Raw genomic sequence first — 17141 nt, 5'->3', positions numbered from 1 at the left:
GCCTGGCCTCAGCTCAAGAGTTTTCTCCAGTCTGGATAGAAAATAAAGCACCTATATACTAGTTTATATAGCTATATACTGTGCAGAGCTGCAGGAGAAGGAGCTGTTAGATTTCAATTTTCCTGCTCTGCACAAGGAGGCAGCTACACACTTCATATTCCTATTAGTAGCATGCTTGAGAAAGGTCTCAGAGCATGTAAGGAATAAAAACAAAACCTCTGGGGACGTTAACCACAAGGCGCTGCTTCGGGCCGAGCATATGACACCAACCTACGTGCAAACCCAGGCCCGGGGGCTCTCGAGCTGCCCCTCGAGTTCCTTGAGTCACATTTCAGTGAAACCAGTAGTTTTTCCTTGAGAAGGCTGGATTTCAACATGCCGACAGACTTCAAGAAACAGTTTATGCTGATTTAACAACTACCAGGCAATGAATCTGCTGGACAAGCACCAGCGAGGTTGCACAAGAGGTGCCTTACACCACCGGGTGCCCAGAGGTGCCGCAGTGATTCACACTTCGCAGGACAGAGCCTGTACGAGCAAATCTTAGCCCGGGGCTGGTCTTCCAGAACAAAGCCAGTGGAGAAAATTGGACACAGAGGAAAAAATTAAGTATTTTTCCCCCTCTGATACAATGGGAGTCTAGAGAAAAAGAGCTGTTCGGTTCAATGTGTTTAAGCTGAAATTCGTCCTCAGGATAAAGCCACTCGCAGAAACACGGATCAAACCAAGAAAAGGAAAATCTGCTGCTCTGAGCTGGTTGTTGCACGCCTGTTAGACCACAGCTCTGGGCGGGTTGGGTGAGGCCCCACAAACAGGAGCAGCACCCACTGCGTTCCCTGCTACTGCAAGGGGAAATAGGGCGCCGGACTAACGGCTGCACACGGGCGATGCCAGCTGATTCCCTTCACACTGAAACAGTTTTGCTAAAACATTAAAAAATAAAAATTAAAAAAAAAAAAAAGGTATGTAGGCACCTCCCTCAGCTAGGTTTGGTAGCAACCTCAGGGTTCGCCTTTGTTTCCCCCAGAAGATTTGCAGGTCGTGAGGCCACAGGAGCCCTGTCCATCCCCCTCCCCTACACATAGGCCACATATTCACCCTTCGGGACTGAAAAATGAAGCCCTGTCACCCCCACCTTGGGGACAGGGACCTCCCTGGTGCCCCTGTCCCTCCCTGCCCTCTGCCGTGGGTATCACTGGTTGAGGAGCAGCGCTCTCAGGTTTTATTTCAATAAAAGCAGGAGGTTGAAGCAAGCAGCTGCGGGGAGAGGACACAATAGCAGCGGGACCTGCCTGGCCTTTTCAGCGAGTGCACTACACAGGATTAGTAATGTTATACAGATCCTTTCACCACTTGCCTTTCACTTGCTCATATACGCTGTGGGTCAGCAATAGCCAAAAAGTTTATTGAGGCGCTAGCTGGCTGATGTGCACAGGATGACACGGTCTCTGGGCTGGTCCCGTTCCTGCCCCTATACCCCTGAGCTCCTCAATTTGTGGGAACAGGATCAAACGGGAATAAAATCCACCACCCCCAGGACTCGACATCCTGCTGATTTTCTTTTCCCCTCTGAGGCCAGCTTCTAAAACTGAGGCACCTCAATCCAGACGCACGCAGCATCTGAGGATCTCACCGATACCAAGTTGCTCAGCACCTCTGGAAACAGGGAAACTGTTTCTGGTTGAGTTTGGGTTCAGGATCCAGGAGGCTGGGCAACCTTTTTCAAAAGCCTCGTCCACACTGACTTCATTTCAGGGTGGTTCTCAGTTTCAGCACTCTGTAAATATTCTGTCGCAGCGCTTGTGCTGGGATTTCTGCTTGTTCGGTCTGTTCCCTTCAGTGGGAGGTGTGTGGTCACACATGGAGATAGGAGTATTTTTGAGGTCTGTAGCTCTCACTTTCGCTGTGTTTGCTCTATCAGGAACACTCCGTCTGTCATTCACTGATTTCCCTCTGATCACAAACTTCAGGGAGCTGAGTGACCATCCTTGGGCCATCACCTCAATCTGTGGTGTTCAGGCAGCGATGCCATAGCAGTCCCCAGGCCACACAAGAGGTGCTGAAGTGTTTAATACCCAGCACAAACCCAGAAGTTGGCTCTGGGTTTCTTTCCAAAGACCCTCATTCCTGTAAGCCTGCAGTACCCAGGACACTGCTGTGCAAGACCCAAGGGATGCTTGGGAAGGGGCTCAGCCCTGCTTTTTCTTGGGCCAGCAGCTGGAGGAAAGAGGAAAGCAGGGCTGAAAGGACATCTAGTGGCAGCCCCAAGCCTGCTCAGCCAGCCTGTGGACACCTCTCCGGCCCTGGGGCTGCTCAGAGGATGCTTACACACAGGTGTGTTCGCCTGCTGTGCACGCTAAGGGTGCTGTGGCCCAGAGGACAAGTGGCTGTCACCACGCCTGCAGGACCACAGCCATCACACCAGCGCAGGGTGCTGCTTCACCGCACAGCCCTGGGATGATTCTATCCCAAACAGCCTGCCCCGAATCCTCCAACAGATCGGCAGTTTCTGCCCCATGGGCCAAGTCCCGTGGCTTCGTGCCAGCTTTGCTACTCTCACCCAGCATCTCTCCCCCTGCTGCTGCCTCCCCAGCGAGCCCAGGACCCAGCAGAGCTGATATTCCCCAGGCACTGCATTCAGTTCACATCCTCAGACCTGACTGCCAACTTCCCAACAGCGAAAGAAAAGGAAAAAAAAAAAAAAATCCAACATACACCCATCACCTTGAATGCCTAAAGAGGATGACTTGCTCCTTCTTGCTGGGTATAAGCATATCTTCACCCAACCATCAAAATAAAGCCAAGATCCCTGGAGGAAATGCTTTATAGACATGCACCAACATTTATCTTAGGAAGGATGAGTGGCAGGTGGATTTCTGGTCCTGCTGCTGACCTCTGTGAAGCACTCATCTCCCCTTTGGTTTGTCTCTCATCTTCTGCCTGTTGCTATTATCAGCTCCTTGGGCGGAGGCTGCTCTGGTGACACAGGTGGAGGGCACCCAGCCCAGCAGGAGCTGTGCACGCGGGGCCAGGGAGGGAGCAGTGACACGACACGAAGTGACAGGGAGGCAGGCGGCCAAGGCCTGGGAAAAATCACCACGCCCGTGTTTCTGTTTTTCTTCCCACAAAACAAAAGAGGTCGGTGAATTCCTTTTGGATGGGTTTCAGAACCTCAAAAAAAAAAAAAAAAAAAAAAAAAAAGCCTGCTGCTGTTTGCTTAAGGCTGATAATTACAGGAGTAATTATGATTTATTCCCATCATAAATCTTAGAGCAAGAAAAGGATTTTGAGGCTTGCAAGATTTGCTGGATGACAGAAGCAAAACACAGCTCTAATTGCTCCTCTTTGTTGTGTTTAATTAAGGATTCTGAAGCAACTGATCCCTGTGTCTTTTCATGGTTAGAAACCTGCAAGGAAAAGAAACCCTCGCTGCAGAGCCACCAATTGGAGCTTTGTTGGGTTACTAGGCACTCACTGTGCTACATCTGAACACTCGGGACTCCCAGCAAAAGAAGCTTATTAAAGGAGAAGAAATGTTACAGCAGTTTTTTGGTTTTGTTTTTGGTAGACTTTGGCAATTTTGAGCTCACTTCTAATCCCGGAAGAAATGCTTTTTGTCTTTATCCCTCGGCATTTCTGCCTTATTCCTGCCCATTCCATTGTGCTGCATAAAAATTCTTCTCTATTACCTTCAGAATTGCACCATTTACAGTTTTTTTCTTGGGGTTCACTTCAGCTTCTTTTCTGACTCCGGAAGACTTCGCACTTCTGCAAATACCTCAGGAAAAATGAGTGAACCTGGAGTTGCCCAGCTCCCTTCTTCCACCAGTAATTCCCAGTCAGGCACCACTCCTCCCCAGCAGGAACCAGTTTGCCAAGTGCTACCTCTCCGATTCAATGTGTAAGTGACTGGCAGGGTGTTCCCTCTCCTTTTTGTGCAACAGCTAAAGGAAAGCTGCCAGGGAAATCCAGTTCTTCACTGCAGGAATCTGTGTGAAGTTGTCACACGTGGCCCTGAGCAATGCCACCAGCCCACGAGCCACCCAGCCTCCTGCTCAGGCTCTGCGAAGCTAAGGGGTGAGGCAGCAGGACATCCTCGGGACGCCTTGTGAGTCTGAAGGCAACTGGGCTGAGTTTTGGCAGAAAGCACTTGCACATGGTAAGCAGGGCAGAGCTTGGGCCGTGGGCAGGACCACCAAGCATCGCATCCCCCAGAGGAGCACACGCAAGGAAGCAGGCAAAAAACAAACAAACAAAAAAACACAGCAGTCCAACCATATGGAAAAAGTGTCAAATTAAACTTTTTTTTTCTAAAAAAAAAAATAATAACAATAAAATAAATAAAAGCTTCCTGGGTTTATCATGCCTGGGAAGCTTCTTCTAATATGAGGGGAAAAAAGGATGGGATGAAGGAGGACAAGAGCAGCTCAGCGCGCAAAAAAAAAGAAAAAAAATTAAAAAAATCAGCATCATTACTGATCAGAGCAACTGGATCTGACCTCAGCTGCTTTGTTTTGACTATGGAGCCAGCACACTGGGTCCCACTCCCAGCCCAAAAGCCCTCCTGGTGCTACTTGCACTGCCCTGGTGCCCTGGCATGGCCGTGTGCCAAGGGCCATCGCCTGGGGACTTAATTGCTTTTATCATAATTGACCGCAGAACCTGGAAAGCATCAAACTCTAAAATCAGGAGTTGGGACACAAACAGAAAGATGTTGTTTCCCTGTAGGAAAAAAAAAAAAAAAAAAAGGCCTTTTTCCTGTTTTCCTAGAGTTTCATCCCTGCGCTCTGCAGTGACTTGCTGCTCACGCAGATGTGGTATGGAACAGATAGTACTCCTTTTCCTCATTTACCTTCCCTTTTTTTTTTTTTTTTTTTGGATAATCCTTCCTAGAATTCACTACAAGCAATGACAAGAATTTGGCAGAAGAAGTTGAATACAATGGAAATCAAAGGGATTTTTTTTTTTAAAAAAAAAAAAAAGGTCTTAAAGCAAAGAGTGGTCATAAATAAAATAAAATAAATAAAATATAAAATAAAATAAAATAAAATAAAATAAAATAAAATAAAATAAAATAAAATAAAATAAAATAAAATAAAATAAAATAAAATAAAATCCCATGCTCTGAGAAGCCCCAGAGGGCTCTCCGCCCTTACTGGAAGCAGGCACCAGGCTCGCCCCGCAGCCCCGCGGCTTGGTAGGGGCTGCCCCCTGCTGGCTGCATCCATCACCTGCAAGCCCGGGGATCCCCTGGGGTCACTAACAGGTTGATGACGATACATAACACCAAAGGCTGAAAAATATTTTAAAAAATAAAAATAAAAAAGATTAAAATAGATAAATAAAATAAAATAAAATAAAATAAAATAAAATAAAATAAAATAAAATAAAATAAAATAAAATAAAATAAAATATTAAAAATATATAAAATAAAATAAATACAATAAAATAAAATAAAATAAAATAAAATAAAATAAAATAAAATAAAATAAAAAATAATAATGATCTATTTATTTCTGGGGGAAAAAAAGGCACCTCTTTGGGATAGTGACAATCTGTACATACAAAAAAAATATACAAGTAATAAAGAAGAGATCTTATAAATGATCTCTCTATAATTTTGCAGCCCCATCCGGGTCCCCTCTGCAGTTTGCACCCAGGGCTAGGAGGTTCGGAGCCTTTCCTAACCCTGGCAGCCATTTTGGAGAAGTTTGGCTGCACTGACTGCGGAGAAATTATCTCTAATTCCCACCAGAATAAATGGAAACGGGATCAAGATCTGCGGTGCATTAATCCTGCTCTGAAAGAAAAATCAATCCTCTGGGCCTTTCTCCAGGAGGGTTAAAACCAGGGGAAGGCCATAGTCTCAAGTGCTACATTCACTTGATAGTTAGCAATTGCACTCATCTGACTATTTACTTGTGAGCATGGAACTTGATGTAATTTAATACATGCTTTAATTGGAAAAGAAAGCAGCGTCCCTGCAGCAGAGGCTCAGCAGAACCACGGCAGCCAAGCCCAGCTCCAGCCTAGGGCAGAGCTGCATGAACCCCGGGAAAAAAACTCACCTGAAACAACATTTGCTGTTCCTTCACCATGCTCCTCCACTGTCTTTCTAATTTCCTGGCATCTATAACTAATAATTTGTATTTTTTTTTTAGTGTTTTACACCTTCAAGCCATTCTAAAACATCTTAGCAGACCCAAAAGCTGCAGCTACCCTAGTAGAAAAGTGGTCTCAAGGCCTAACGCATACCCTAAAAACTCCTCTTGGCACCTACCTCCTTGGCACCTTGGCACGGAAGGGGATGGGGAGCAGGATGTGGCCTTTGCTATTCATGAGGAAATGGTTGGCGACCTGCTAAGAAGCTTGGATGTGCGCAAGTCGATGGGGCCGGATGGGATGCACCCGAGGGTACTGAAAGAACTGGCGGAGGAGCTGGCCGAGCCGCTTTCCATCATTTATCGGCAGTCCTGGCTATCGGGGGAGGTCCCAGTTGACTGGCGGCTAGCCAATGTGACGCCCATCTATAAGAAGGGCCGGAGGGCAGACCCGGGTAACTATAGGCCTGTCAGTTTGACCTCAGTGCCAGGAAAGCTCATGGAGCAGATTATCTTGAGGGTCATCACGCGGCACTTGCAGGGCGAGCAGGCGATCAGGCCCAGTCAGCATGGGTTTATGAAAGGCAGGTCCTGTTTGACGAACCTGATCTCCTTCTATGACAAAGTGACGCGCTTGGTGGATGAGGGAAGGGCTGTGGATGTGGTTTACCTTGACCTCAGTAAGGCTTTTGACACCGTTCCCCACAACATTCTCCTCAAGAAACTGGCTGCTCGGGGCTTGGACTGGCGTACGCTTCGCTGGGTTAGAAACTGGCTGGATAGCCGGGCCCAGAGAGTTGTGGTGAATGGAGTCAAATCTGGTTGGAGGCTGGTCACAAGTGGTGTCCCCCAGGGCTCAGTACTGGGGCCGGTCCTCTTTAATATCTTTATCGATGACCTGGATGAGGGCGTCCAGTGCACCCTCAGTAAGTTTGCAGATGACACCAAGCTAAGTGCGTGTGTCGATCTGCTCGAGGGCAGGAAGGCTCTGCAGGAGGATCTGGATAGGCTGGAGCGATGGGCTGAGGTCAACTGTATGAAGTTCAACAAGGCCAAGTGCCGGGTCCTGCACCTGGGGCGCAACAACCCCAAGCAGAGCTACAGGCTGGGAGATGAGTGGTTGGAAAGCTGCCTGGCCGAGAAGGACCTGGGAGTATTGGTTGATAGTCGGCTGAATATGAGCCAGCAGTGTGCTCAGGTGGCCAAGAAGGCCAACAGCATCCTGGCCTGTATAAGAAGCAGTGTGGCCAGCAGGTCTAGGGAGGTGATTGTGCCCCTGTACTCGGCTCTGGTGAGGCCGCACCTCGAGTACTGTGTTCAGTTTTGGGCCCCTCGCTACAGGAAGGACATGGACGTGCTTGAGCGAGTCCAGAGAAGGGCGACCAAGCTGGTGAGGGGTCTGGAGAACAAGTCTTACGAGGAGCGGCTGAGGGAGCTGGGCTTGTTCAGCCTGGAGAAGAGGAGGCTCAGGGGCGACCTTATCGCTCTCTACAGTTACCTTAAAGGAAGCTGTAGTGAGGTGGGGGTTGGTCTGTTCTCCCACGTGCCTGGTGACAGGACGAGGGGGAATGGGCGAAAGTTGCGCCAGGGGAGTTTTAGGTTGGATGTTAGGAAGAACTTCTTTACCGAAAGGGTTATTAAGCATTGGAACGGGCTGCCCAGGGAGGTGGTGGAGTCGCCATCCCTGGAGGTCTTTAAAAGACGTTTAGATGTAGAGCTTAGTGATATGGTTTAGTGGAGTACTTAGTGTTAGGTCGGAGGTTGGACTCGATGATCTTGAGGTCTCTTCCAACCTAGAAATCTGTGTCTGTGTCTGTGTGTCTACCTGTGGGTACCTGTGTGCCACCTACTGTGCCCAGTTCGGCTGCGTCCTTAAGGACTGGTCCCAGCAAACCCAGCACCTGTACGCTGCCTGGGAGCTGCCAAGGGCTCTTATACTTGCAGTTTAACACTATATTTATATGAAGTGTATATATTATATATACACCCAGAGGCATTATCATGAAGAGATACTGAAAGAGCTGGTGCTCAGCTGCCAGTGAGAGACAGCAATGCCAAATCCCCTAACCTCGCTGCGAATGCTTACAGTGGGAGGGTTCAAGGAAGAACTGAAAATCCTTAAACCTGTATTTTTGTCCCTGAAGAATGGGAACATTAAGAGAGATTCTGCACATCTCACACTAAGGTAATGAACTGCAAAGCAGCCCCGTTAAATGGCCATTTAAGTCAATGCAAAGCACTCCTTTACCTTCTAGAAAGCAGAGCAGATCTACAAGTCGTTCACCGTTTGCTTTTGTCCAAGTTTAATGAAATTTGTTCGAGAAGCAATAAGCCATCCTTCAAAAAGATGCGTTTGCATAGAAAAAAAAAAAAAACAGAATTGCTTTAAAAGCTGTTGGTGCATCCTCTTCACTGTGCTGTCACTGAAGCATCCTCCTTCAGAAGCAGCCAAATGTTTCATCCTGACATCTTCTAAAAATCACGTTTGGTTTGCTCCTGCACTGTAGTGTTCACGCTTAATGCTGAATTTTCTCAGAGCCAGAGACGGCTTCCAGTGGGACACGCTCTGCAGGCTGGCACAGCCTGCTGGACATTACATGCACAGGGAGGTATTCGCAGAAAAGCTCTTCTAAGTCAATTTTTCTCACTCTGAAGATCTTACGCTTGCACTCAAGGCCACATAACAATTTTACCGAGATAATAGTTACAAAAACAGAGAGATGATTATTTTTAGAGACAAATCTTTCCTACCTGCAATGAGAGGGCGGATGTATTTGAAAACCGCTCGATATAAAAACATTTCTTTTTATTATTATTATTTCCTTTTTAATGTATGCGTACTCTAATTGGCAGGGCACAGCAAGGAGTGAGGTGTGATAGGAAAAGTTCATCGGGACTCCACGAGACCACCTCTGGCCTGGCCTTCCTCTCCCATTTTGTGAGCAAAGTGCATGTAAGCAAAAAACACGGACCACCACTGCTCTCAGGCATTTGTCTTGCTTTTAGCCATGGCCAGAGGCAGGCAGTGCAAAACAAACCCTCACAGGCTGCGGGATGCAGCCGCTGGATCATTTGGGGGGCAGTTTCTGGCCCTTTGGTCTTTCCTGGCCTTCCTGCTGGGGAAGGGGGACACTGGGGTCGTGCAGCCCCTCCGTGCCGTGCCCATCCTACAACTTCACACAGGGGTGCCCATGCACCTGCGTGCCCGTGTTCACACGCGCGTGCAAGCGCACGTGGGGGTGCACACGGGTGTGCCGTGCTCCTGGAGGTGCCGGTGTGTGCACAGCGGGTGCAGGCACGCAGGGGGGGCTCCAAGCCCGGCCCCCCCGCCCTGAACCCCAGGGAAGGAAGCCGGCAATTCTCCGGCGGGCGCAGCCCGTGTCGGTACAATGCCAGGGAAGGGATTATACCGGGATTAACATTTTAAACTCCCTCTCCAGACCTTCCGACTCAAAGATCCTCACGCCAGCAATCGTCCTGCTGCCGCCGGGTTGTGGCATTCCGGGATTCAAACCCCACTGCCAGGTGAAGTGGGGAGAGCTGCCCTGGCCCCCGCAGCCCCCAAAAACCCCAGCTTTGAAGTTTTTCTCCTCGTTTTTAGCCATTCTCTCTGTTTCCCCCGCTGCAGCCGGGAGAAGACCCCACGAGCGCTTTTCTTGTCGCCTGCCTCCTCCTAATTCCTGGTAATTTATCCCGTATTAAAACTCCCTTAAGGAAGAAAGGCCCGGGACCCAACACCTGCTATGCAAATGGCAGCAAATCCCCCGGCCCCCCTGGCGGGCAGTGGGGACCCGCGGGCTGCCGGTGGTCCCGGAGCATCCTCCCCAGCTCCAGCACCGGGGGGGCAAGAGCCCCCCCAAGAGCCCAGGCTTGTTGATTCCACCCAACAGCTACAGGACTTGGTTTTTTCCCCATTATCTTTTCTGTAATAAAAATAAAACAACAATAAAAAATAAAAAATAAAGAATAAAAAAATAAAAAATAAAATAAAAAATAAAAAATAAAAAATAAAAAATAAAAAATAAAAAATAAAAAATAAAAAATAAAAAAAGGAAAAGCCAAATTTTCTCCTCAACAGAATTATTGATAGGAAAGGTATAAAAGAAAACCTGAGCATCCCAGCGCGTATTAATCTTACTGCTTTGCACATCGCCGGGGGGATTTCATCCGCACCACGGTCAGTGAATTTTGTCCCTTTCTTTTAGGATAAGTGTTCGAGCTTCAATTAACAAAATACAGATCCACAAAAGAGGGAGACTTGTGGGCGGGGGAAGGTGGACGGGGGGAAAAAAAGAGAAGAAAAACCTCTGGCACAATGAGGAGGGGGGAAGAAAAGGGCTCGTTTCTCGGGGGTGACATCCTAATCTCATTTTTCCCAGCTAATGTGGTAGCCGGGAGGCTGGGGAGGGCCAGGAGGGAGCGTGGCCCGGCAACACGCCCGCACCGCCAGGGTCCGTCCTTTTTCCTCCGGGACCACTGGGACCCTGGATCGGGGCTGCTGGAGCTCAGGACCACGCCGGGTGCAGCCTGGGGGTGCCCCTGCCAAAAATGGGGGGGCACCAGGGTCCTGGGCTGAGCCCTCCAGCCCCACGCTTTCTTCCCGTCTCCCGTTAGGATGATCATATATTTCCCAGCGCCGGGCGCTTGACTGACATTTGGGCTATTATTCGGGGAGATAGATTGTTTGGCCCGAAGATGCATTGTTTGGGCTCCTCATAAAAGAAACGAGTTAAATGCCGCAGCTACCACACACAAAAATGATTCCTTCTGGCCATAAAACCAGTGGGACAAGGAAGTGGTTGTAGGAGTCAAACATAATTGATGCCCCAAAAGATGTTATAAATAATCTGCGCGGAGTCCTCTCTCATGTGCCTCAAAACCACAGAAAGTAGGGCTTTTTTTTTTTTTTCTTTATCTCCCCTTGAATTCAGGAGCATAATACACCGTGAGCACCAATAATTGATGTATGTTATAATTCTTCATTACCCTATCAGTAGTCTGGGAAAATTGGAAGAAAAGAAAATGCCAGAAAGTTATGGTAAAACTTAAGATGCGACAGAAGTAGCTTTCTTTGCTCATGCTGTGAGTGTTTGAATAAGAAGAATGTCCCTGCACTGTAACAAGCTAAAAGAATGAGGAAGACAAAGGATTTCACGAAAAAGGTTTAGATAGAAGACAAGGCAAGTGAAACTGAAAGGAAGGGAAAAAAACCATTTACAATGGAACAATGCATGTACTAATCGCTTTGATATATTATACAAACCCAAAGACCCAAAACATTGTGTAATTATTTATAAATGACTTCTCCACTCCTGTGTATAATACCGAAGAAAGAATAAAACTGCAGGCTACTCTCTAAACTATTTCTAAATAGACCTAGCTCAAAAGGAAGCAGAAGTGTTTGAAAAAAAAATAATTAATGGTTGATTTTATGGTTGTCTCATTAAAACATTTTAATTACAACAAACAAAATACATTTGTGCTTGCAGGGAACAATCGCTTACCTACTACCCCCCCCTTCCAAAAAAAAAAAAAAAAAAAAAAAAGGAAGAAGAAGAAGAAGAAGCTGGATCACACGTTTGAAACCTGCAGACAGAGCATCCCCGCTATTTCTGCAGAGCCCTCGGAAGGGGCCGAGCCCCTCGTGTAGGATTTTGGTATGGAGTCAGCTGTGCTGTGCCAGGACCCCCAGCACCCAGTGCCCTTCCTGCAGCGCCCCCAGCACGCGGCCTGAAGCCTCACGCTGGCGGGGCAGGTATGGGAAGAGGCCAAATAAAGCCTCAGGAAGGGACCTGGAGCTGCTCCCAAGGCGGCTTAGAAGAAATATGGGAGAAAAATCCGCTGCTGCAGCAGGGGTTAACGCCGCCACCTGAGACCTTTCCAGCACGGGCTGGCAGGGCTGTGCATTAGCCAGCAGCAAGTGCGTGAACCCCTGAACCCTCCGGCAGCCGCAAGCTGTAAGCTGACTCCGGCTCGGTCCCGGGGGCACAGCTCCGTCTGTCCGTCCATCCGTCCATCCCTGCGAGCAGCCGCCGCGCTCTGTGCTGCCCACGCAGCCCCACTGAGCTGCCAGCCCCTCACTGCTCTGTGTCCTAACGGGGCTGCGGCAGCGACCTGGGCATCCTGACCTTCCCTTTGCTCCTGCAAGGCTCCCTCTCGAGCTCCCAGCTCCCAGGGCGACGACTCAGCCACCAGTCACGGCTGGTCTCCAAATACGGATCGAGCATCTTCTGCAGGCAGCTCTGCCGCCTCGCTCTGGTGACGCTTTCAAACTGTGAGCACAAAAGTGGCATTTTCCTGCTCCACACCCTGCTTTGACATCCTCACCACATTATTTTTAAGCCCTCATGTAACAAAACGTAGTTTGGTGAGTTGTTGCATCTGTGCATGTCCTAAACCTATGAAAAAGCAAAGCACCCCTAACTTCTCCAAGGCACCTTCCCATTGCGGGCGCAGTTGTGCTGTGAGCTGTGCGTTTCCCCACTTGCAGAGAAGAGTGGCACTGCCCCTGCTCTAATCCCCACAGCTCTGGTCAGTTTGGAAATGCAAGGCCAATTTCTAACCCGGAGATCCGTGCAGCTTCACAGGGTGTGATCAGCACCTACCAGGGCATGGGCTCCTCTCCTTGAGCTGATGCTGGAAGCGGCGCACTCAGAGCAGAGCTGGGCACAGGAGCCGTGCGGCACCTCTCCGGCAGCCTTTCTTCCTCCTTCCCCAGCTCACAGCCTTTGGGAGTCCAGCCACAAGTGACACATCGACCAAGGGCAGGTGGAGGAGCAAGCTTCATGCCTGAGGCCAGGCCCCCAAGCGATGACCATGCCACACGGAGCTGCCCCATGACAGTTTTCTCTGGTCTCAAGGGGTGACTTTGGCACCTTGCACGCCGGACCACCGGTGCATGGCACAGGTGGGGTGATCCTGCTGTGCTCCTACGGGTTCCCCAGTCAGAAAGCCATTTCATGCTTCTTTCTCCCCCTTTTTTTTAAGAGTAATGTCTCTCAAAGCAAACAGATGACATATTTATGGTAGGCTTCCTTAGAGCTCAAAATACGAACCTAATAACCTTGACAAGTCCATCTGAGACCAGTTCCCCTTACATCCAGGTGGAGAACCTAATATCGAAGGACAAAGGCCAGAATATGGCCATGAGTAAGGTGCCGGGAACACATGCTGTGTTCCATTTGGGGATTTTTTCTTTCCCAGTCCCAGAAAAGTTGGTGAAAGTTTGGCAGCTGACTTCCCTAGGAGCATGCCCATAAGGTGTAGGAGCTATTATCTGCGTCGGCTGAATAATTTATCTGCAAAATTAGTAGACTGCCTGCGATAGAACTGGTTGAATTATTCATCGGGAATAAATTATCCAAGATATTTAGCACTTCTTTCTGTTTGCGAAGGCTTCCTGAAACAATTCTGGTTCTGTGAATGCATTCGTTATTCATAAGTATTCAGTGAATAGATTATGCAAACAAATTTCAGCCTATGGGTTGTTTGTGAAACACTCACTTCAGCGCTGGCTATTCATGGCTGTGACTGATCACAGAGACACATGGTGCTCTCTCCCCTCCTTGATTGGAGCACAAACTTTTAAAACAAGAGAATAACAAATGACAAACTGCAAATGATGGATAAGGACTAATGAATAATGCGCTTTCACTGCAAACTTTCAGACAAGTGATCGGTTGTGCCAAAGTCTGTGAAACTCTAGGGAATCATAAACATTTTAATGAATAAACTATTGACTGCTCAAAGACACCTAAACAAAAGGCAATAAAAGTGTTGCAGACAACACCGGAGTTTATATCACTGTATACAAAGTGCACGCTAACAAAAGTTTAACATTTTTGGCCATATGCTTCCATAACCTTTACATTTCTGCCCCTTCTGACTTTCTCCTGGTTTGTGCTGGAAACTCCACCGCAGATCTCTGCCTGCTGGCCGAGGACTCTGATCGTGCCGTCACTTAAGGACATGAGTCGCCCAGTGGAGTGGAACTGCTTAGTGCAGAAAGTCATTTAGGTATGCACGGGCCCTAAAAACATCAGCTGGATTGCAGGTCCGGTGATGGAGAGAGCTCAGTCCCTGCGCAGCACAGCCGGGCCCTGCTTTTGCCCGGTTAGTTTGTGCATCTGAGGTCCCCAGAAAATGGTAAAAAGCACCAAGCAAGCTGCTCCTGCAAGCTCGGCCCCTGGAAAAGTATTTCTGTTTTGAGGCTCGTTAATATTCATCACTCGGGGCTTTTCGGACTGCTCACTTCTGTGAGTGATCTTTTTAGCACAAAGAAGATTGTTTGTGGCGGTCTGCTGGTGTCACGGATCATCTCGAAGTGGGGAGGGTGGAAAGCAGGAGAAATAACCCCAATCAGCAAACTGCTCGCTCAGGTTCAAGCCAAAGAACAGTCGCCATGAAATTAAAATGCTGAGATAAAGACACTAACTTCTGCTGTCAGTTTTCCCTGTTTATCAAAGGCATAGGAGAAAATCCCCCAGAAGTGGGAATGAGTCTACATTTAATGTCAGGGGAAATTACGTAAATAAATCAGAGTTTAGGCACAGAAGTCTAAAAATGACTATTGATGGATGGTGAAACTGAAAACCATCCAGGGAGCCAAGTACCTGAGTGCTGACAATGGGGCTTCCTTACAGCATGGGGACGCAGGGTGCAAGAAGCCAGATGTCAGACCCAGGAAACTTATCAGATACTTCTAGAGCTGATCTTCCCGAAGTTATGCCTGAAATAGCGATAGCGGGGCACTTCGTGGGGACGGCAGCAGGTAGATCAGCTTTAGGATAAAAACAGCACGGTCCTTTTTGTTCGTTTGTATCCACAGAGAAAGAGTTGTCTGTATACCTTCAGAAACGCTGAAATTTGTAAGGTGAAATTAATGTGGAGTTTGTAACTTTCTGAGCACCTGCAATAAGCTCTAAGAGCCGAAGAACACCCAGATATTCAGTGCTGAAAAAACGGCGTCGAGCTAAACCTTTACCATTTCAGAACATTTTCGCTCCGACGGGCAGGAAAACTGCAAGGTGGAAAGAAAAAAAAAAAAAAACAAAAAAAAAAAAACAAGAAACTCTCAGCACGGGCCTGACCGAGAGCTTAAAACCAAACCCCCCCCTCAACCCGGCTCAGCCTCCCCGAGCCCTACCCGGACCAGAACCGGCCGGTGGGAGCGGGACCCCCAGCCCGGGGCCACCACCTCGGGGGGGGGACAAAAGCAGGGGCTCGGGGGGAGGAGGGGATGAGGCGGGGGGTGGGGGGGGGGGGGTCGCGGCAGATGCGCGGCTGCCCGCGGTAATTGCGGGCACGCTCCGGAGGGCGCGGCGCACGGGGCCGACCTGCCGCCTCGGCGCGGCCCCGCGGGGCGGCCACGGGGCCATTGTCCGCCCGCCGCTATAAGTACGGGGCTGCGGCGCCGTCGTGTGCCAAAGCCGCCGCTCACACGAGCGGATCGCTGCCCGCAGCACTTCAAAGACAAGAGCGGTCGCGTGGCCCACGTCCCCCCCCCCAACCCCCCCCCCCCCCCAGCCCCGCCTTTCTCCGCCGCTCGCTTGCTTTTTTTTTTTTTTTCCTCCTTTTTTTTTTTTTTTTTTTTTCCTCTCGCCGAGGAGCTGAAGGCCGCCCTCGCTTTCCCCTGCAGCGGGGAGCTTCGCTTTTTATTTATTTATTTATTTATTGTGTGTGTGTGTGTGGTTTTTTTTTATTATTATTATTACTATTTATTTTTTTACCTTTTTTTTTTTTTTTTTTTTTTTTTTTACGCCGTTATCGCTTAACAGCGGCCCCGGGACGTGCCTTGCCATGTGAGTACCGGGGATGCAGCACCTGCGCTGCCGTCGGGGCCAAGCACCCCCCCTCCATCCCTCCCTTGGGTTACTCGATTTCCTGCGATTTTTTTTTTTTCCCTCCCCCCCCCCACCTTTTACCCCTTATACCCCTTCCCCGGCCTCTTCGCACCTTCCCCCCTCCCTTCTCCCCCCCCCCCATCCCCGTAGTGACTGGAGCCCGGCTTCTCTCCCGCAGGATGCCCTCGGAGGCTGCCAGCAGCGGCGCGGAGCCCCCCGGAGCCCCCAGGGAACGGCGGCGGCGGCGGGGCCGAGGCCGGGCTCGCACCGAGGCTTTGCTGCACACCCTGAAGCGGAGCCGCCGGGTGAAAGCCAACGACCGGGAGCGGAACCGCATGCACCACCTCAACGCCGCCCTGGACGAGCTCCGCAGCGTCCTGCCCACCTTCCCCGACGACACCAAGCTGACGAAAATCGAGACCCTGCGCTTCGCCTACAACTACATCTGGGCCCTCTCCGAGACCCTCCGGCTGGCCGAGCAGTGCCTCCCTCCCCCCCCCGCCTGCCGCGGCCCCCCCGCTCCCCCCAGCCCCGGCAGCGACGCCGGTTCGTGGCTTTCCAGCGCTTCCCCGGCCCCCCCCTCGCTCTGCGCCTCCGCCTCGGGCCCCAGCAGCCCGGCCACCTCCGAGGACTGCGCCTTCGCCTCCCCCGACGGCCTGCGGGGCTTCCGCGGGCTGCCCCCCCCCGCCGCGCCCCCCGGGGCTCCCTGCCGCTAGCGCTCCCCCGGGGGGTAAAAGGGGGGGGGGGGGCACCCTCCCGCTGCACTTTCCAGCCCCCACCCCGAAAAAAATAAGAACACCCCCCCCCCCCTTCCCCAAGCCCCTCTCCCGGGTGCCCCTTCTGCCCCCCCCCCCCCCCCTTCTCCTCCTTCGAAAAGCCGGGGAGAAAAGCGACAGATTTGCTGCCGCAGACGAGGTGAAAAGTCAATTTTACAATTTGTAGCTCTCCGGCGAAGAAAAACGAGCATGAAAATTTGGTTTGAACGCCCTGACAATGCCATGAAAAGGCTTAGGGGGCCGATGCTGCCCGGGGCGCAGCACGGGGCTCAGCGCGCATCCAGCCCCCCCCCCCCCCCCAGCGCCCGGGGCGGCTCAGCCCCTCCCGGGGGGGCCCCAGCACCGGGCCCGATGGGACCCCCGCACCCAGAGGCTCATGCATTATAGATGCTGACCCCCGGCGCGGCGGCCTTGCTTTGGAG

General features: G+C 50.3%; 1 protein-coding gene across 1 annotated transcript; it reads left to right on the top strand.

The window, feature by feature from the left end:
- The first annotated feature begins 16122 nt into the window (after window positions 1–16122).
- NEUROG1 (neurogenin 1) lies at window positions 16123–16659 on the top strand. The gene has a single exon (XM_035560821.1). It carries the CDS (start codon window positions 16123–16125, stop codon window positions 16657–16659), a length of 537 nt encoding a protein of 178 aa, XP_035416714.1.
- The last annotated feature ends 482 nt before the right edge of the window (window positions 16660–17141 follow it).

Source organism: Cygnus atratus, chromosome 14 (genome assembly GCF_013377495.2).
Source record: "Cygnus atratus isolate AKBS03 ecotype Queensland, Australia chromosome 14, CAtr_DNAZoo_HiC_assembly, whole genome shotgun sequence".
NCBI classification, from domain to species: Eukaryota; Metazoa; Chordata; class Aves; order Anseriformes; family Anatidae; genus Cygnus; species Cygnus atratus.
Note: the sequence above shows the minus strand (reverse complement) of the source record. Positions and strands in the feature narration are given on the sequence as shown.